At 40.0% G+C, this 21,879-nt stretch overlaps 1 protein-coding gene across 1 annotated transcript; it reads right to left on the reverse strand.

Annotated features, from left to right (window-relative positions):
- Window positions 1-60: 60 nt before the first annotated feature.
- Window positions 61-15,721, reverse strand: LOC119914186 (ras-GEF domain-containing family member 1B-B-like). The gene is made up of 14 exons (XM_038733292.1): window positions 15,505-15,721; window positions 8,058-8,573; window positions 7,777-7,899; window positions 7,158-7,295; window positions 6,308-6,523; window positions 5,626-5,700; window positions 3,847-3,939; window positions 3,382-3,484; window positions 2,888-2,967; window positions 2,670-2,765; window positions 2,478-2,573; window positions 1,979-2,102; window positions 1,810-1,882; window positions 61-1,705 (listed from the first exon to the last, which is right to left on the reverse strand). The coding sequence occupies exons 2-14, from the start codon at window positions 8,565-8,567 to the stop codon at window positions 1,672-1,674; spliced, it is 1,761 nt and encodes a 586-aa protein (XP_038589220.1). The 5' UTR covers window positions 8,568-8,573; window positions 15,505-15,721; the 3' UTR covers window positions 61-1,671.
- Between the last annotated feature and the right edge of the window lie 6,158 nt (window positions 15,722-21,879).

Below are 21,879 nucleotides of genomic sequence, written 5' to 3' on the forward strand. Positions count from 1 at the left end.
AATTGGTGACCTGTTTTATTACTTTTGTTTGTATCAGTTAAAACCAAAGCAAAGAACACATTAGTCAGTTATTCCGTTTATTTGAAAGAAAAAATATAATTCTCTTTTCACAAAGACCTTCAGTATAAGTACCCTGACTGGTAACACAAATGATACACACATAAAAAAAGATTGAAAGAAGCACAGATGAGAAAAACACTTCTAAATGAAACAAATAAACAAATAAAATGAGCTTTTTAAAAATCATACAAATAGCGTCACGTTCACTCACAGGCAGATTTTAAAGGCGCACATCAAGATCACGTCATTACGGATGAGATGAAGAGGAGGGTGAGGTTTCTGTTTGTATTTAAGCTGCACATACACACCTCAGTTTGTGCTTCATTCAGACACAAAACACTTCTTTGTCATACATGAACTGGTGTTGTCTTAACTAGTTGTCTTAACTAAATAGCTTACCAATGCAGAGCCAGCCAACCAGCAACAAGCTCGTGGTGAAACAGATAAAAGTACATGAGGAAAAAACATTTTAACTTCTGATACAAAAAACAACAATGTAATACTGTATAGAAAGACACCTTAAAAATAGGAGTCACTGTATCCTATAATACAATACACAAGAACCCACTGAAGTGCATTTCATTTACCTTGCATGATTAGCATAATGTTGCTGACACAATTTTGCATCACCAATACGGAGTCAAAGTGCGCACGCCACAGCATGTTTACAACCAAACAGCATGATTAATGAAAACGGTCTATCTAAAATGTGTTGGGAAATATGCAGCTGATGTACTGACTTGTGTTTAAATTAGATAAAAGGCTTGAATGAAATAGCTGGAAACTGGTGCTGCTTTGTGCAAAAATTGAGAGCAAATGGACTGGATGTGGTGCAGTGGCTGCTCAAGATGTTAAAATCAACACAAGACAACAATGCATACAGCACCACTTCTAAAGCAGCTGTCAGCCTGTTACTTATAATACAAATCAATGAAAATCAGCTCTTCCTTTCGGAGTGGATGTTTCCTCTCTTTGTGGTTTTTGACCGAACTCAGCCAGGACATCCGCAGGGAAGCAGCGCTAATGTTGCAATATAACCAATCGGGTCCATGTGTGTCTGACACAGAGACCAAACCAGCCCCTCGTGCTTATAAGCATGAATCCCTCCACAATATGAAGCTGTTTCGCCGTGATGAAGGTAAACTGGAGATATAAACAAGATCCACACATGTTCTGCAGTGAAATCCAAGCACCTTGGACAGAACTGGAAGGAGAAGAAGAAGCACAGCTGACGATCCAAATCAGTAATCCCAGCTCCTGTTGGGAATCCTTTAGGTTCAAATGATTCCAGTTCCTGAACGCTTGCAAGGCAGAGGGTTATATTAATAACTGCAGCGTTATGGTCCTTTGGCACTGGGTGGTCATCAAGGATCTGATTTATAAATCATTTATGCTCCTTGTAAGCCTCAAAGCCCACATATTGTAATATGTTCTTCTGTTCATCTGTGAGAATAATGGCAGAGCTACGTTTGTACTCCTGTAGATCAGTATTTGTCCAAGGCCTAAAATATGGCCATGGGGATGTAAAAAAGTGTCCAAAGATAATATGGAGGAAGCTGTAGCTTTAAAGGACCTCGTTCATTTACAGTCATACGGAGGATTGTCATTCTCTTAGGATCGATTCTCTCGATGCAGAAGGGAAGATCTGTGTAAAAGAACATAGATAATCAGCGTCAATACGTTGATTTGTTATATGTTAGGGTTCAGACTTCATTGTTCTGGAGTGTGTGCATGTGTGTGTACACCCACCTAAGAGACCTACGACTGTCTTTCTCCATGTTGTTCTCAGGTCCTTCACTCTCATAGGAAGCCAGATGCAGCTCTGCAGCCATAAAACAAGACAAAGTCTGACTTTAATTTGTCCTCCGACTTGGTGCAAACTGCCGGACGGTAAACGCAGAGAATATTATATACTGACCGTCTTCGCTGAAGACAGGCGTGGTGACGAGGTACTGGAGGATCCGGCGGTCTCTGTCAAACGGACAAACCACCTGACGCCATACCAGGAACTCGCTCACCTGCTTTGCAAGCTCCCACAGTTTCTGTTGGGACACAGTGACAACAAACTTTATTCACAAACTGACACCGGTTTAACAAAATGCATGTGGCTGGCTCTTGCAGCTCCAGGAAATACACAAATACCATTAAGATCATGAAGCACAAAAAGAAGATTGTCAGCAGTAAAACTGTTTGTTAATACCATCAGAAGAAAAAAGTAAAAAAGTAAATGTAATACTATTTTTAGCCACAAGGGGGAGACGTTAGATCACATGTAAAAGCCTCTTAACAAAGCCCATTACTGTGTAGTAGTTATATCATTTCACAGTGAATGATCAAATATTACTGTGTTTAAATAAGCTTCTATTTTTTTTTCACCGTTAATATAATAAAACCTGGCATTTTAATTGTGGACTTGCCTCAAAGTTAATGTGTCCGTTGGACAGCCTGCTGGCACAGCCTTCATTCAGGAAGTAGATATCTTTAATGAGGAGACTGAAGAAAGGAATCACAATCTGGAGGAAAGAGGCAACAGCAAGTTTATATTGACATTTTACATTTAGGGCTTTAGGTTTTTTTTCTTTCTAGAAGAATCCAGTGTGCTCTCCTACCTTCTCCTGGCTGCTGTGTGCGGTCTCAGACCTCTGGGTGGCGCCACGTAGCGCAGTGCGGTAGTTGCTGAAGTTACTGGAAGGGTCCATCTGGTGCTGCATGAGGTCAGACAGAAACAGACATTGATCAAACACATATACATACATTTTTAGCAAACAATGTAATTGCAACATAAAATCTTCAATCCACTTTATCACCAATGTATTCAGATTTTTACCTCCAGAATTTCGAACTTGTCGGTGTTGACTTTACTCCACGTTTTCCTCAGTCTGGCAACTGGACTCATGTTCATCCCAGCTGAGAGACAGAGATAGTGTGACTATACAGTGTATTTCCAGATGCAGACCTAAGAAACTGAGCGGGCAGGACTGCTTCGAGCCTCCACTAACTCAGCTTGTACTTCTTGAACTACAGCCTAAATTCCGACTGGCACTATATTTGGAAAGGATGGAACAACAATTTAACTGCAGTGTTTCCTACTTCAAACACAAGCTGTGACAAAGTGGTTTGTGAAATCAAGAATAAAGCTGATTCCTGCTGTATGTGGGGATGCTGCAGGATCTACTATCTTTATAATGTGTGCCGACACAGGTTTAAGCACCCTGGTGATTCTGCACAGAAATCACTTGTCATCCAAGCAGTGTTGGGGATGGAGCTATGTTGGCTGCATTTCATTGGTTAAATGTGAGTTTCTGTATGTCCAATACTCACTGATGATGGCCATGAGGGAGTTGAAGTTGCCGATGTTGAAACACTCCTGAGCCACGTCAATGAAGAACTCGATGATCCGTGCTCTGTGCTTCTTCTTCATTGGCTGTAATGAGAGAACACAACAGGAGGTGAATCACAGACTCCTTCGTCGCCTGCCAATAAATATCTGGACAATTTCAACCTTAATCATTTTTTATAAATACATGTTTTCTGAGCAGAAACCAGATATTGATTATGCTACAGGAGAAGTTTAGGCATTTTGTTTTATTAAGTTTTGTTTTGTAAGCATTGTGAAGTTGTTCCTTGGTCCATAATTATTTATATCAAACCCTAAATGGTCAACTGCTGCCTGTTTCAGAATGAAGCATAGATGAATAGCTGAAACTTGCCAAATAAACAACAAGAGCCCTGGTGTGTGTAAAACTGACTTATAGCAGAGATTTCTGAACTTTAAGTACAACATACCATACAGATCTCAGTGGCCACCAGGTAACTCAATCTGTTGAACCAGTTGATGTAGGCCTCCAGGTTACTGGTTTTGCGCTTGCGGAAGAAACCCTTAAAAAACAAAAATGATGGAGAAGACACATTTACACACATGCATGTCCACAGAATTACAATTATACATGTTGTTAGGGGTTTTATCAGTATTTCCATATCATTCTTTCAGTATTTCATTGTTTTATGGACTAAAGTATTTTAGCAAGAAAGCTGAACTGGGTTGTGGGCTTTTAATACATTCACACTGTTTAATTCATGAAAAAAGCTACCCTTACTAGATTTTTCTGGAGTTCTCAACTGTATCACATGGTTCCCCTCAGCAGATGGTGCTAAGAGTACTGACAAAAGCACTGAGTAATAATGCACAGCAAATACTGAACTGAACTCTGTTTGCTGAGGAATACCATAAGATGCCGATGAAAGCCCTGGAAACAGCTGGACCATTTTTTTGTTATGATTAATTTTTTGGCTTTTTTTGTGGTATGTTGAGCACGTTTTAATTTTTTATCTTTCAATCAAAATCTGACCAGACAAATTCTGCTCAGCTCATACCTTTCTTAAGAGTAGCCACTAAATCATTTTATAAAAAAGGAACCCATGGAAACAGATTGCTGCTACTTGACAGCCCTCACACCCACTCAACCGTGGACCTGCACAGTGGAGTCTGTGACGTGTCTATTGTTATTCCCATCTCATTTCCAGAGACAGTCAGCAGTGGACCTGTTCACCAGAGGAACTTTTATATAAATAAACATTATAAAAGCGCATTAAATAACCTTGACTTGGCCGTGATGATGTAATCCCAGAGATTCACGGCTCCATTAAATGCTTACACAACACCGGCAGCCCACTCCACTCCAAGCTTCCCCTCTACACTTCAGGACCCCTTACGCTGACTCAACCACTCTTTTATACAAAGTAGGTCTTATATAAGTGGCGCAGTACCGGTGAGGGCCGAGATGCAGCACGGTCACATACAACATATCAAAGCTTGTTCTCAGCAGTGCTGATTGAAAACGACCCTTCAGCTGACTCACAGGACCACTTAGGAGGGAAAGAGCCCTTAGATGCACATAGACGCACACAGAATGGCACTTTCATACTGTGTCTGATGCATTTAAAAAAAAAATAAAAAAAGCTACACAAATTCGCATGTATCTGCCAGTGGGATCTTTCATGTGGCTTCTAAAGCAAATTAACTTGAACTGAAGCAGACCACAAATTACACGCAAAGCAGACCCAAAATGAAGACACTTGAAATCAAAATAATAAAGGATGACTTGAAAATGACTACAATCTGGGGCTTTTCTGTATCGTTCTTTTGATGTTGATAATTATAAACATGTTTCTGTATTCTTAAGCCGCCTTTACACAGAAAAAGCTGTATGCAGCAAGCCATGGCTGTTAAATCCATCAGTCCGTTCATTCTGACTGGAATGAGTTAGTTTAATTTTAATGGTTTTGTGAAATCACTCATTTAATCTCGTAGTAGAAAGTAAGTCATTTACAAATCATTTTAATCAGCAACATAAAATACTATAAGGAAAAAGGAAATGAGGAACAAATCACATTTAAGAAATAAGTTTTCTGGTTGAGAGGTCGTGATTATGTTTACTCTCTGACAGGGTTGTGATAATGTGAAGCTGAAATATCTTCAGCTATGGTGTCCAAAAACAAGCTGAAGAAACTGGAGAGAGAGACAGAGCTAAAACACAGCGTTTGTTCATCCAAACTCAATTGTACCTTGTGGTTCTCCAGAGGATCCTTCATGGCGAATGTCTGGATGAACTCTTCAGGACCAATAAAACTTAATCTGTCCTGAAGGCAGAGAACAGGGAGAGAAAACCATCAGGACAACAATAACTGTAATTTATGACAAAAGACTGGAGATGGTGATAAAAAAAATTTGTGACGAAGGAGGGCTGTAACTTCAATAAAGGGTCATTACAAAAACAACAAGTTATTCAAATCAGTAAAAGTCAGTGTAATGTCCTCTAAAAAGTGGTTTAAAGATTAGGGCTGCCAGAAAAAAACAGCACATAACTGAAAGCAATAAAATCTTTAAGAGACTATAGATAAACTTTCTATATGCACAGCTGCAGCAAAACAGACCACACAAAGGGGTTTAAGGGAAAACAATAAAACTGAAAATAACAATCGTAAAACAACAATTCTGTTAAGTCAATACACAAGCAGAAAAAGCAGTTTAACATTTTTATTAAGTCTATAAATGTGTGTTCTTAAACACTGCTTTCACAGCACCAAAATAACAAATCTTCTAAATTTAGATGAGTTTACAAGGCCTCTAAAAAAGTATCTGCAGATCTGTCTCCAGATCTCACAACAGATGATTACACAGAAGAATTATGACGCATCGCAACTCTAAATATGAACAGATAAGTAGAATAAGAGTCCCAAATCTTACCAGCTCAATGTGTGTGAGCTGCTGGGCGAGGATGAAGGGGTCATCACAGACGCTCATTACATCACTTCGCTGCCCTGAGGCCTGTTTGCTTTTCAGGGAAGCGGGCCGCTCCATTGCCACAGCGTTGAGCGCTGCAACAGCCTCCTCATACTGGCCGAGGGCAGACAGACGTTTGATCAGCCGCTGGGTCATCTGCTGCATGGCTCGCCAAGAGTACTGGAAGCATGACACAAACATAACACTAATCATTAGATGTACAGTCATGCTAGCTGCTCTGGGAGGCTGTACTTAGGCACAGAGGTGCTTTGAGCTAAACGCTAATAATCTCAGTGACAATGCTAACACGCTGATGTTTAGCAGGTATAATGTTTGTCATATTCACCATTTTAGTATAGAGTGTTAGCATGCTAACATTTGCACTTAACACAGTACTGATGGGGCTGAATTCAGTCATAAACCAAACGTTTGGACAAATTAGCATTTTGACCTGATGAAAGCGCTGGTTGAAACATTGAGAGATCAGCAAAGTGACAAAGTAACAATTCTTCCTGGTATTTTTGGCAAGGATGTGGGTGTGCATACTTGAGCAGAGGTGCTAGCTATGGGCTAGTGTTGCTTGCCACCTTTAATCATTCCAGTGGTCTAACATACTATTCATCATGAGTCTGGCACAAGTTTGGCAACCAGCTGTGAAGCATTTGGGCCGCTGTTAAGCCGAGGGGCAGGGAGAGTCATAGACTTGTCATTACCCAGCAATTTTTCTCACCAGGAATCCCTTGCTACTCATTTGCTCATGTCTTCTTTGTTTTAAATTGTTTTAAAATGTAACAACTGTAGATTTGACACTAACCTCATCCCCTCGGGCCACATGGTGTGTCATGTCCTTGAGGCAACGCATCATCCTTTCGTCCCTGAAGTCGTACGGAAACGTCTCGGTCCACTCTGTCAGCAGCTGCACCAACTTAGGCGCCACCTCACGGAAACGGATCTAAAGAACAGCATGCGGCATGTTAGACAGTAGACTTAGAATATATATAATATAATTCAACAGCATTTATGGGTGTTTTCTATCTCGAAACAAAATCTAAACCTCGTGACCTTTATGTTTCAGCACAAACATAGCCACTGTGGTTTGTGGCTTTCTGAGACAATATTACTAAATAAGCTGCTATTACTTGTTCATATGTTTACTTTATTGTTTCCATTAAATGTGTCCCCTTCACTTTTATTTCCCTTGTGTCAGTTTGAAACAACTCTGTCTGACTGGAATTTCTTTGCTTATGAAATAGTCGATAAATATTTTCTCCCAAAAAAGAATTACAGAGGGGTTGTGTGTGTGTCTGTGGGTGAGAGAGTGTGACAACATTAAGGTGGGTGAGTTTGTGTGGGAGAGTGAAATGGAGAGAAATAATTATAACTGTGTTGTAATTATGTGCGCATGTGTGTGTGTGTGCGTGTAATCCGCCCACCTTATCCAGCAGGGTGTCTCCGGACCGCTGCTGCTCCACACACAGGTGACAAACCCTTGTCATGAGCTCATATGGGTGCAGGAAGAGGCGTGAACTCAGCAGGAAGGTGAACACATACGACCTCTAATGATGAGGAAAACAAAACATCTCTCAGAGACACGATGAGAAAGGACGACACAAACAGGACTGCTGCCATCATTCCTCTAACAGAGCAAGTCTGCTTCCAAGCACAAAAAGAAACGTGTTTCTCACAACATTTAGAGAGGTTTCCTGGTACTTACATCAGGATAGTAGTCAACTGTGGGAACCAGGTGCTGGATCAGCGCCTCAAGGGATGCTGAAACCAAACTGTTGTCATGGTAACACATTTCGCCATAGCTGGCGGTGACGCCGTGGCCGTAAAGTCGGCCTTTCGCTGACACAGAGTTGTTACGGCACGACTGCTCGCTGCCACTACTGCTGCTGGTGTGACGGTATGCGCGTCCGGGACAGGAAGTGCTGTGCTGTCGCGGGCTGTGAGGCTGCGACGAGGAGTACGGGTTCTCTGAAAGCGCACAGCTGTTGTAATGATGCTCCTTTGCGGTCACAGAGGAGACAGAGGAGCTGCGATACGAAGTGTGAGGCTGTGGTATGTCGTAGGGGTTTTCTGAGGAAGAGTAGGCGCCGTTGTAGACGCTTTCCTTCGTGGGCTTTGGGGCGGTGCCGCTGCGGTACGGACTGTGAGGCTGAGGATGGTTGTTGTTGTTGCCATACGAGTTGAACTTTCCAGCATACGGGGTTGTGGGAGGCATGATGACCTGTAGAAAAGACATGAGAAAATGAGAAATTGTTATTGAATAAAGCGGCCAGACATAATGTGTGTTTATGGGTAATCCATCAATATCTGGTATTTCATCACATACATGAAAAATCATAGAAAACCCATTGTGCCATAAAGCAGTTTTGCTCATTGCTCATGCAGCCTGAAAGGCTAAAACTAGTACCAGTATCACCAGTATTTCACAAGACAATTGCAAGAACAACACAAAAAACACAAATTATTTTTAAATTTAAACACAATTTTTTGTAACAGCCAAAGTGTGGACAAATTCATATAGTTATAGTCTCTTGGTATATTTCGTCATATCGCGCAGCCCTAGAGAAGGTGTGAATTAAGTAGTATGAATTTCCTGATTGAATTAAGACTGATGTATACTGTTCTTTCTTCTCCCAGAGCAAAATTTGACATAGGGCTGGACGATATGGCCAAAAATGTTATCACGATAAAAAGTTTCATATCTTTCAATATCGATAATTATCACGATACGTATCAAATAGTTTTTTTCTTTCAAGTTCAAATGCTGATTTTTGCTCCTGAGTGAAAGTTGAAGAAACCTGATGGTTAATTGTGGCTTAAACTTATCTTTATGGTCAACCCCTAATGACAAAGAGTGGATCACATCACAAATCTGAGATAGAACATTCATTCAAAATATTTATGATAAACAAATATCTTTAAATAAAATTAAGTAAAACCTTTTTCAGTCCTTTTTCCTCAACAGAATAAACATCTTAAAGAAAAATTAAGTCCTAATTCGTATATGATTCAAGTGAATAAAATCAAACATTTATTGAATATTTATTGAACATTTGTTATATTTTTATTGAAAAAAATTATATTGCAATAATTATTGTTATTGTTTTATTGTCCATCCCTAATTTGACATCTTCATACACTTTTGTTGTCCAATCAACAGTCCAACCCCCAAATGTTTTATTTAATTAATACAGATTAAAAAGCAGAAAATCCACAGATGGAAGAAGCTGGAAACAGCACATAATAAATACGTGGTTTTGTTGTCTTAAAACAGTTAGCATGCCTTTTAGGTTAAAAAGATACTTTTTCATTAGTTGTTCAAACATCAGTGTTTAAGGATAAACAATGTTGCTTTTGAAAATGCTGTTGAGGACTGACCATCTTTCAGTCCCTCTCTTTTATATGAATCAAAAAATCATTACTACAAATCATGACTACACTACTCCTTTGGTGATGTGTTTTCCTGCTACTATACTATGACAACCCCTCCCACTTTCACGCCCTTGTTATGTAGTTGATGTTTTTTGCTGTGAGCAACTCGATCACGCAAAGCAGAGACTTAGACGTGTCTTTGAAAGTAATAACACTTAATTACATAATTTTACCCCCACTCTGTTTACTATTTTGGCTTTGAACTGTTGAAAGATACCTCCTTGTGAAATTCACTTTCCCTCAAAGTAATTCTGTAAAAAGAAAAAACAATTTTTTTAAAGGATTTTTTTCCACTGTCTCGTACTTTATTTTTTGTCACATTCTTGGAGCTAGTTTTTTGGCATCAGGGCTGCATAAGGAAAAGAAATAGGCCAACAGATGGATGATCTCAAGACAGCAATTTTTGTCTTAATGGTGTAGATAATTGGATCTGGGGTAGGTAAGCTGATCCTAGATCACCACAAAGGCGTGATCTCTGCTTTAACTCTGGAGCCATCTTTATCCTGCTACTGTTGTCTGTCTAGGAACCACATGCGTAAACCGAGCCACACACACACACACACACACACACACACACACACACACACACACAGCGATACACATGCATGTACACTGTGCCAGAAAACAAAACCCTGCAGGAATCCAGGAGACTTTTGTTTGTCCATCACAGTGCCGACAGAGGAGTGTCTGCCTGAGCCAACATCTTACACACACACACCACGTCCACCATGGCGCCTAGCCCCATGCCGGTATAATCCAAACACACACACACGTCACACATAAACAAATGATGGCTTGAGCGACACACACACATGCTCTCTTGTGTACCACAGCGCCTGGCGTCATGCCAGTGTAAGCCAGTCCAGTGCCAGCCCCTCTTCTGAACTCTGTGATCTGTGCTGTTTTCCTTCTAACTCGGCTAAAAGATTACAGTGGCTTTACCTTCCTAAAGTTACAATATGTAGTCTGGAAAAGCACAGCTCTGGTGGTCAAGTTGAGATAAGAATCTACTGAGTAATATTTACTACAGTCTGGATGCCGATTTTCTGTCTCCAAGCTTCTGTTTGCATTGAAAGGTGACCTTATGCAAATGGAAAACACATCTAAAAATTCTAAACCAATCTTGGGTTTTCCAGACTGACTTCCTGAAAAGTTGACCCTTTAGATAGTTGTGGCTTCCCTGCAGCAGCACTGAAATTTTACTCTCTCTAAATCATAGGTTGGGCTCTCTACGGACGACTTAATGATGGCGTTGGGAGCATAATTTTATATTTAAAGCATTGTTTAAATTCTCTTGTTTGTAAACTTTTGAAAAATTGCAGCCTTACAAAAGGTGGTTTGATGTGGTAATACAAATATAGGAAAAGGCAGAATGTACATTTTTGTTAGGATATTGCTGAGAAAAAAACACAAGAATATTTAAATACTCTATACTCATTGCATGCTTTAAAGTTCATTTTGTACTGTGACACAACAGACAGTATCTCCTGTGTGGACAAATGGCACAGTCTGTAGTGTGTGGTGCCTAAAATGTCATAACCCAGTTCATCAAAAGGTTAAAAGTAATTGAAGGTTTGATGGAGCTGCTTGCAAATATCGTCTGCTAATGGATTTAAACCAGTAAAATGTGTCCAAACTGCTTCAAAGAGACATCAGTATTTGGTGTTTGGTGTTGTCAAATATCCTACTGTATGAGGGTTTTTGACTCTGACATGAATAAACTGAGTAAGGGTTGTTGGTGTTCATCCATTTGTTTTGCAGCTGGGCTTGCTTCCTCCTTAGATCCCTGCAGATTAACAGAAGCACTGATGGCTTAAGTCTAATTTCACCCCAGTTGGTTCCAGAGCTGAAAACAACCTAAATCATTGAACTTTAGGCAGACTATTTTTTTCTAAATAACATAATGTGTTTTTTTTTAAAGGTACTCCCAGCTATGCTGAGACCAGTTTTAACAGGAGGGGGAGAATGAGGGGGAGGTCTTCAACAATAGAGGTATTATCTATCCTGTCATGGCATTAACAACCGCACAAAGACCCTCGGGAAGAGATCAGAGCAGATCACGGCAGATCAGACGCACATAACAGCGTTCACACACTCTGCTTGCCACTGTATGCCGTGCCCTGCCTCTGATGAAACGAGGCTGGGATCATTTTCACATCAGTCATACTACCAAAGCTAGACTTTCTCATTCTTCTGCAAGGTGTGAACTCTTTTTATGCCTTGACAGGCATCATCTACTGTGAGGTCATGCGCCGTAAGTCCACACTTATTTGCCAAGTGCAATAAAGGTAAAGCAATCGGTCTTTGTGACTTTGGTGAAGGAGCATACTGAAACTCGCATATTGACATAAGCAGATATAACTGCACGTGGCCCAAGGATCTTGAGGGCAGCAGCAGCGCTCATTTAGTTCACAGTATAAAACATAACAGTATAACCGTGCATCGTGGTGGGCAAGCAGCTAACTTGGTCAGTCTAAATTGTCCTTATTCAAAGCCAATTGACTCAAGTGAACATCTACATACCCGCTGACCTAATAATAGACAGTGCTGAAACCCCCTGAAGTTTAACCACAACAGGAGCTGAAAGGAACAAGAGAAGATTTGTTTGTAAAGACTCCTGCTTTTTGTGACGTCTAAACAAATTTGAGGCCTTTAAGCAGAACCAGGAGCTAGAAACCAATTCAACATTAGTGTCTTTCAACAGCTAGCTGTGAAGCACTGTGAAGTTGTGTGTTTTTTAATTTACGGATTAGTTTGTTGTGATTGGGATATATAATCACTTCCACTGGGGCTCCTAATAAGTGCCATTATCTGTGTTCACAATAGGAATGTCAAGCCCCTTTAAGTGTAGTAACTTCAGCATGTAGGTTAATGCAATGTGGACACATGGTGTGAGAGAAAAGTTGTCAAGAGAAGCAGAAGGAACAGCCTGCACCTGATAAGAGGACCTGTGAAACTTATCAGACTAGTAACAGGCCAATGTAATGCAATGCTATCTCTTTTCCACTTTGGACTTTATGCACTTTGACACTAATAAACTACAGCAGGTAAGGAGTGTGAGCAAGACAAGCGTGTAAGGCTGAAGGAAACCCTTCACGGTCAGCCTTTATTTGTAACAATAAATGAGGTTAAAGTCCAAGCTGTGCTCATAGCTCGTGGTTATGTCAAAGCTGCACACTAAACTGTTTTACACGTAGATGATTTAACCCTTTAAACAGCACCACTATTCACAGAAAGCCTTAAGACGTGGTCAGTAACCAGAGCAAAAAGAAAAACAAAGGAGGGGAGGAAGAATCCCTTTTTCCCTTTCCTCCAATGTTGAGAGGATTTCACTCTCCAACTTTGATTTGTTACTTCCTGTGAGAGGTGAAGTGACTATCCTTGACATCAGAATGTCATGAAAGCCAAGTAAGATGAATCTACGATGCCTCACTTAACAGAGTGGGGACAGACTTTTCCTAATTATGTGATGAACTGCTTCTGCTCTTGAAATGACAGCTGGCAGTGGTGCAGAAACTGTCAGGTTTTGGTGAATGTGGTACAGACTTTGACCAAGGAGCCTTCAAATTCCCTATACAGAAAAATAAAATCAGGGGCAATCTAAAAAGAAACTCTTGATATAATTTTTGCCTTACCACAGGTCTCATCCTAACACTTACAGGGACTTTCAGGGTCTCGCGGAAGCAGAAACAAGCCAACAAATATGATTTAACAGCTGAATGTTTTTGGGTTCTGGACTGGTTAAAGTGGTGGTTAAAGTAAGCAAGCCATTTATAGAGATAACCTTGGACAAAGGGGAATTGTATTAGTAATTTTTCACTATTTTCTGACATTTTTAGACCAAATTATTAATCGATTAATCAAAAACATAATCTGCAGATTAATCCATAATGAAATTAATTGTTACAGCCCCACTTCAGTCCATTTATTTAATGGAGTAGTCTGTTTCTTCTGTATTAATGACATTAAGGACATAAATACATGTGCCGGTCGAGATTTTATTTTGTTCTAGATGTCCAAGTACCTGCATACCCATAATCATGAACGTTTTTTTACAATCTGTATCACAGTTCTCTTCATGCTTAAGGTCTGAGACTCAACCTTTCAGGCCACTCTGCACCATTACCACCAGACTGTAATCGTCATCATCACCTGACCAAACTTGCCAAACTAAACTAGGAGAGCTCAAACAAACTGGCCCCCTCACGCTTGAGTAGGCACTCAGGTCAGATGAGGTCTGCAGCCGCGGTCAAAACACCAGACGCTGGAGGCCGCTGACCATTTGGAAAAACCTGCAACTACAAACTGATGGACAGGCAAACAGAGCCGGATCCAGACACCACACTCAGATCAGCTGGAGAGATATGTGGAAGACAATTCACCCACTGCTGCTCCTGTTTTCATCTTTTATTCCCATGCACGCATTTCCTTGTGTGTAGGCTCTATACACGCACACCCACAGGGTTATAAGTGCACTGAGGCACTCAAGTGTACACACACACAAACACACACACAAACACACACCTATCCCTTGTGCGATCTGGTAGGCTAGTACAGTATTAACCTAGAGTCAGAAAGGATAAAGACACTTTATCTCCTCTGCTGCTGCGATATAATAAACCTAAGCTTGTGTAAGGGGTTCTCTCTCTCTCTCACACGCAGACATTTTCTATTCTCGTTAAACCCACAGATCTCACAAACCACTGCCTCACAGCACAACAAGAACAATTTATATTGAGATCAAAGTTGGAAAACAACTGGATGTGACTGTTTTTAGACCAGTTGAAGCCCTAAATGTTGCCGGTGCTCCTCAGACTGCCTTTGTGTTAATTATTGAATAAGTTAAACCATTTAATTTGAGGTTATTTTAAGCAGCCTGTCACAGTAAGGGTGCAAAGTGGGAGAACACTGAGGCATACATTTCAGCAAGTTAAGAGACCAGTGGTTTATATAGAGGTGTGTGGAGGGAATAAAGTCTGTTTAGTCAGAAGTAGCCTACCCACACCCATTGTCTTTTTTCTTTTCCCTACAGACATACACACAATCTGTTATTCTCTCTCACACATGCACACACACACGCACTAAGCCACCATGCCTGGTCTACATTATGGGTGTCTGACTGAGTCATAACACAGTAAAAGTAAAAGCTGACTGTGAAAAAGCCATGCTGTGTAACCACAGTCCCATCACAGGTGCTGGTGAGTAACTTGTGTTTGTGTCTGACAGCCAGTCTAATTATATACTCACATGGGTGGTAAACAATAACAACAACAAATGCAAGTAGGAGGAAGAACATACACATTTGGCAGGATCATGTTAGCACTGGCTTGTCCAATATCACAAGACTGAACAAAAGCTTTTGAGTGAACATTATTTTCAGACTATAAAGTTTCATTTTAGGAAATTAAGTTTGTTATAAAACATGAGATATACCTTAATTATAAAGAATCTAGGCAACCTGATGCTAAATACCTTCAAGCAATGAAATAAAACCTTGTAAAAAAAAACTAATTCTGACTATAAACATCATCATCATCATTTTGAAAAAAGTAAAATGTCTTATTATTACCCTAATAAACGTCTCCAGGAGTTACATAACAGATTTTAATCCAGTAGAAATACTTCTCTGACCATGAAGCTTAACTCCTAAAAGAATAAAGTGCACAGTTTCTACAAACAACCCCATCATCCACACCCTGAACAACTTCACTTAATGTTACCTCTTGTGTGTGATGCAGCTCAATGTCTGAATGCAATCTCTCGTTCACTGGCAGAAAGAGTTGAAAAAGAAAAGAAACAAGACTATCCAATATGTTAGTAATCTCCGATCCGGATAAAGCTGCACGGTGTGTAACATACAAGTCTCTCAGCAGTGTATCTGCGCCGTGCTCTGCTCTATTGTGTCTCCGCTTCTCATAGTTGAGTCAATTTGAACCAGCAGCGACGTGATAATGAGCCTCAAAGCGAGGCGTATTCAAATGACTTCCATAGAGCCGGGAAAACCGTCCAATGGCTGCACGGGGGCGGGTGCCTCCAGGGACTGTGCGGACCAATCGTAGCGAAGGAGTTGAAAAATCGAAATCTCCGGAGATTTTGATTGGCTGTGTCGCTGTCTGTCGAGTTCTTTCTTTTCAACCGCAGCCAGGAGCAGCAATGTTTTTGTAGGAGAGCTGAAATATGGAAGGTGTAAGGTTTCTACCCACGGAATGTGAGTGTGTGGCTGTAAGTGGGTCTCAGTGACTTAAAAATCAATAGTTTGTTAGAGAGCATAAGCTTTTAAGTTTGGTTTTGAGTTTGTAAAGTTAAATGTTGTAAATCATGCCATTAAGCACTGTTAGGGAAAGTTGCTTGGAGGATTGTCTAAATCCTGAGAAAGAAAATTAACTAGCTACTTTACAACTATAAGCTATTCTATTGTTAGAAAGATGATATTTGTGAATTAAAAACATAGTCTTGAAAAATAGCATTGCATATTGTTGCATTGTTTTTGCATATTAGGTAATTATTTCCTACAATGTTTACTTCCTACCTGCCTTAGGCTGCCTTTCATTTCAGGGCTGTATGGAGATCAGATTGCAGTGGATGGCAGATTGGCATCTTCAGATATGCTCCAATATAGGTAATTCAGAATCAGAATCAGCTTTATTGCCAGGTGTGTGTACACATACAAGGAATTTGACTCAGGATTGTACATTGCTCATGATGTGCTTACTCATACAATAATACAATGAAATAATAATAAAATCAAACTACAGTATAGAGAACACAAATATACACACTATAAACATAAAACAATATAGACAGATGGAGCATAGTTCAAAGGATGCTGGAATAAATATTATGTGCAGGTGTTATTTACTTGAGGTAGGTGGATGGTGGATAAAGTGCTACTTTAATTTTGTAAAGAGTTTCAGAGTAAATTTATAACCCTTTTGTGGCATCACCTACTACTTTTACATAAAAATGTTTGTGTGTAAAGGTGTAGTACAATGAAAGCACCCTCAAACTGCATTTGAGCATTCAAACCAGACTATTGCTCACAGGTAATTATACCTGCTCATCATAGCTGCTCTTGCAAGACATAGAGCTGTAACTGCTTTGCTAAACCATTAAATTGTACCTGACTTCAGCAATTGTGTGTACACTATGCAACACAGTGGTAAAGGCAAAGTGGTAATTTACAGGAGTTTTCTTTTAATTACGGGAACTGCATTAATTGCATGTTGTTGTATTAACTTTCTATTCAGGAATTAAGAAAAACAGCCTTGATGACAGTGATTTTCTTGATATCCATTAGGGTTTTAAAAGGATTTCACAAGCCCATGAGACTGGAGAAATTACTCAACCCATAACACAAAGTTATCCTTAAACTGAAGTGAAAACAAGAAGATTAGGTTTTCATGTAACAACAGGAATACCGCTATGTACAGTGAATCCTGTTCTACTTGTGTCCTATGTGGGTCTTTTTAGGCCCCGGCAGGGTTAAAACAGTCTTGAAACAAATACTTTAAAAGAGAGTATAAAAACACACCTCATCTCTTTCTCTAAATGTTTAGAATATACTCTAAATATATATACTATGCTCCCTCCAACAGTCTAATTTGCTCTGAAATACGATAATTAAAGCAAGGTGGGTGCATACCATACCCACCCCCTCAACTGCCACTGCACTGCTGCCATCCACCTCAGCACAGACCAGTCCTTTTCATTGCATAAACATCAATTACGTAAACACAGCATTGGATTTAAACGAGGGCTGGGCCCTGAGTTTGTGGGCGGTGCTCATTTTTTGATCACTGACGCCTCTTACATTCTGACACATAACTGTTCGGGCAAGAATAGCTGAACTCTGAGTCTTTCAGGCTTCAGGGTTTTCTCATTTCAATAACCCAACTCCTACACCAGGCACCCGAGCACACAGCTTCCGGCTGCACTCATCTGTGTGTGGATCACAAATGCACTCAAACAACAGTACGCCCATGCACACCCGCACACAAATTTCCTTCCGGTGGTATTTGACCGTGGCGACGCTCGGTGAGGGCCCTCATGAGATTTGGCTATTCAATTGGCTGCTTGACACCCACGGGTGCTGTTGAGGAAGACTTCCTGTCAGGGTGGCATATAAAATCAAAGATGTCAATGTAAATAAGGTCAGACTTATCTAGTGGTCACCATGACGTAAACACTACCACCATTATCCAAATATTGTTGTACGGATGTGTTTGGCATACAGATACTTTTGTTTTTATGCTCTCCTTCCTCAGTACAGTTGGCAGCCATATATTCTATGTGTAGTTGTTGATTTCAATTCCACCTTGTTTGTCACGCATTGTCATCCCTGTTCATAATGTCACCTGTCTCTTTCTGTTAAAAACAAGCCAAAATATTCAAAAAGCAATGAATCAAAAGGAGTTCTTATTTTCTGAAAGACATCTTATGCAACATTTCTTAGCCTTAAAATGGTTCCCAAACATAACAAAAGAGAGAATTTGCTGTCATTAGTTACTTTAATGACTTTATTGTCTTCTAACAAGAGAGAGTGTAAAAGGGGGCTACAGCTCCGAGCTGCTGGGTGCTAATCAAAGTTACACAATGTTGCCAAGCGTTTTTCCTTTTAATGCATTTCAACATTTTTTTTTCAAATGCATCTATATTGTTACCTTCCGGGCATGTCTGTCTCGTACATAGAGCAGCATCACAGACAAATACAGGCTGAACGGGCTCCCGTATGACAACAAAGCTAACTTGAGTACTACAGTATAAAGTTTCACAAAAAGCATCATAAAAAAACTGTTACCTACATCCAACCTAATACTCTTGTTATTTAGTTGGCTCTATATGAAACTTAACATTCACACAGTTTCTCTTGATTGGGCCTCAATATTACAACATTAATCCATCGCTTCATGTTTGCATGTAACGTTAGCCATTATTTTATCCAAGGTTTGTTCAAATCAAAGGCAACTGGATTTGGTTGAAGATACTTGAAGACGTTTCGCCAGGCTTCTTCAGTTCTGGACTTTGTTGGCCAAAACATAGCATTAGGTGACAAAGATTCTCACTTAAAGGTCATCTGCCATCTCTGCCTTGCTGGTTATGGTTGTCTTTTACATTTTTAAAATGTACATACAGCAGCAACACACACTCATACGGGCAGAATGAGCTTCCGTATAACAACAAAACGCTAGCTGAGCTAGTTTTGCAGCATAACACTCCACAAATGATCCAACCTACTACATTTATTTAGTTGACTTCATATGAGGCTTGATGTTCACTAGGGCTGAACAATTAATTTAAATATTACTGAAATTGCAATATGGCCAAGTGCAATATTCACATAGCAGGAGCTGCAAAGCTGCAAAGGTAAAATGTGTCACAACATACCATGATAAATAAAGCACTGTGCTACAGAGATGTCTCGGCCTACTATTCTCCAGATGTAAGTGAGCAAGCTTGTTTGGTACAGACCCTGAGCAAAAATCATCAATCATTTTTATATTTTTTTTCAATGAAAATGAAATGCAAAAGTTACCATTAATTTGTATTGCAAATTATTTTTCAGCCCTAATTTTCAGTTTCTCTTGACTGCCCCTCAGAATTACAACATTAGTTCAACATTGCTGTAGCCTGTGGGAGTAAGTTACCAACAACAAAGCAATATAAAGTTCCACAAGAAGCAACATCCACCCTACTTCTCTTTATTTTTACTTGGCGTCAAATTAGGCTTGACCTTCACACAGTTTCTCTTGACTGACCCTCTATATTAAAACATAAGTCCAACATTTTCACAGCCTGTGGGTGTAAGTTGTTCTACAGTGCTGGTGACAGGAAGAACAACTTGGTGAAGTCAGCTTTCTCTGTCAATATAGCATCCACTGAGGAATTTATTGCGCGAATCGACTAAATTTACCATCACTACTTCCACATCCACATAAAAAGCGCTGAATTGTCTCTTTAAGTTGTTCTGTATTTACGGGAACTCATCATTTGGCCTACATGTCTCTCACACAGAAAATGCAATAGATGTTTCTCAATTTCACATTATTCATCAGATACTGAAAGGATCATCAAGAGAAACAATGAAATTAAGAGTACAATGAGTTACCAGTTTATTAGCTATACCTGTACAATCTAATGCAACCTGCAATACACTGGTGTTACGTCATCAGCATTATCCTATTAAAAGGGCTGTAATTAATATTTTTACATGACTATTTGTATATGAAACCAGTTAATCAATAAGTGATGAACCCACAGAGAATTATCACCTGACTGCTTTGTCCCTCAGTTCTACAGAGCGTCTTTCAGCTTTGTTTTAGATTTCTGGCTTGCCGCCTTACTGCATTGGTTTACTCTCACTGCTTTCAAAATGTAATTTTAGGCCACAGCAGGCAAGACCTATTTATGCTAAACTCTAACACTACCTGCTCAGACTGACAAAGTTAGCAACTAGCTACTAGTGGACCATTTAGCTGCTAAAGAGTCATATTTCTCTCAGGAGTTGGTGGAGATCAAAAACAGAGGTGAGGGAATAGTGGACTTACATTCATCAGATTCAACTCAGTTTTAGGTTTTTTAATACATAATTACTGATGGTGTTGTGTTGTATTGCATTATATTGAATGGTGTTTCTAATATTTAGTTCCATTTGTCTGTTGAATCAATAGGATTTCTAATTTCAACACCAGTTGCACAACACATCCTGTTTATTTATTCTAATTCCATAATATAAAATAACAAAGTTATTACTTTTACCTGTTCAGTAAAAAGTAACTTTAAGTTCAGTACTGAAACTTAAACCAGAATGCCCCCCAAAAAAGCTGACATACTGGCAGTGTGTTTTGGATTTCAGGGAAACGGTGACACGGACAAAACAAATGATGTCAGCCGCCACCAGCAGCAGCAGCAGACTTTAGTGCTGTAGTGAGTGTGGGTGGGATTACACAGTGACAGCTGGGTGAGATCATTACGACTCGGGAAAGGGGGGATAAGAAAGGGGGAGATTCGGGGGAGGGGAGTGAACGGGGTATAATGGGTTTTGGGGCAGAGGGGTGGGAGACATTCTTTTCTCTGAGGACGCATGCACTTATATGTTTGTAAAGTTAAAGAGAGGAAATAATGTAGCTGTACAATATCACCAACCTGCTTCAAATGCCAACATGCTCTAGCTGTCCTTTTGCATTTATGTTTGCATACCTGAAGACCTGAAGCAGGAGACAAGCATGAGGATCGTTCAGGTTTAGAGGAGCAGTTGATTTGGGGGATTTATGAAAGGGGCATGAGAGTTGGGGGGGGATTAGGGGGAAGAGGAAGACGGGTGACTCAGCCTTCCAGTAAGAGGTCTGACTGGAAGCCCCCTGATCCTGCTTGGAGACAATATGTGGCCAACAATCAGTGTTTTTCTGTAGAAAATAGTGACCTTATGGTTGTTAAATATTCAAACTTTTTTTTTTAAATTGCAGAATGTGTACACTACCCAAGAGCTGCCACTACTTCACTTGTGTAGGTTCTTACACACATTACACTGTAGATATTATTAACTGGAGAGACAACAAAGATCCTCAGACATATTTTAAACTCGGCCTCTGATCAGTTTTAATGATACTGTGACTTCTCAAAAACACAAGTACCTAAGTACATTCATTTGCATTGAGCATATGTGCATTGATTTACCCTTCATCATCACCTTCCCTGTGAAAAGAAAAGAAAAGAAACAAAACGTTGTTCCCCATTCATTTGTGCGGTCTTTGTTTCATTCAGTCACTCATACTGCTCTGCTGAATCTTATAAGTGATCCATCTTTCTATTACACCTTGCAACATGTGAACTGGGTTCCTATGGCAACATTAAAATGGGAGAAAGGGGATCACTTTCACCCACGGCAACAGCAACCATGTAATGACAGGGACTGCTGATCAGGTGCTCCATTATGAGTCAGGCAGCTGATCTGTGATGCCAACTTTCATAGCAAATGTCCCGATTTTGCCGGTTGTCTTTGTTTTGGCTTTCATTTAGTGAAACAACAGGGAAGATGCATGCGTTTGATTACGTAATTGATGACATCAGTCGTCATCTGTGTGTGCTTTCTCCTGCTG

This window comes from Micropterus salmoides, unplaced genomic scaffold (genome assembly GCF_014851395.1).
Source record: "Micropterus salmoides isolate LMB-PRFRI ecotype aquatic unplaced genomic scaffold, ASM1485139v1 Ms_hic_scaffold_20, whole genome shotgun sequence".
Lineage (NCBI taxonomy): Eukaryota > Metazoa > Chordata > Actinopteri > Centrarchiformes > Centrarchidae > Micropterus > Micropterus salmoides.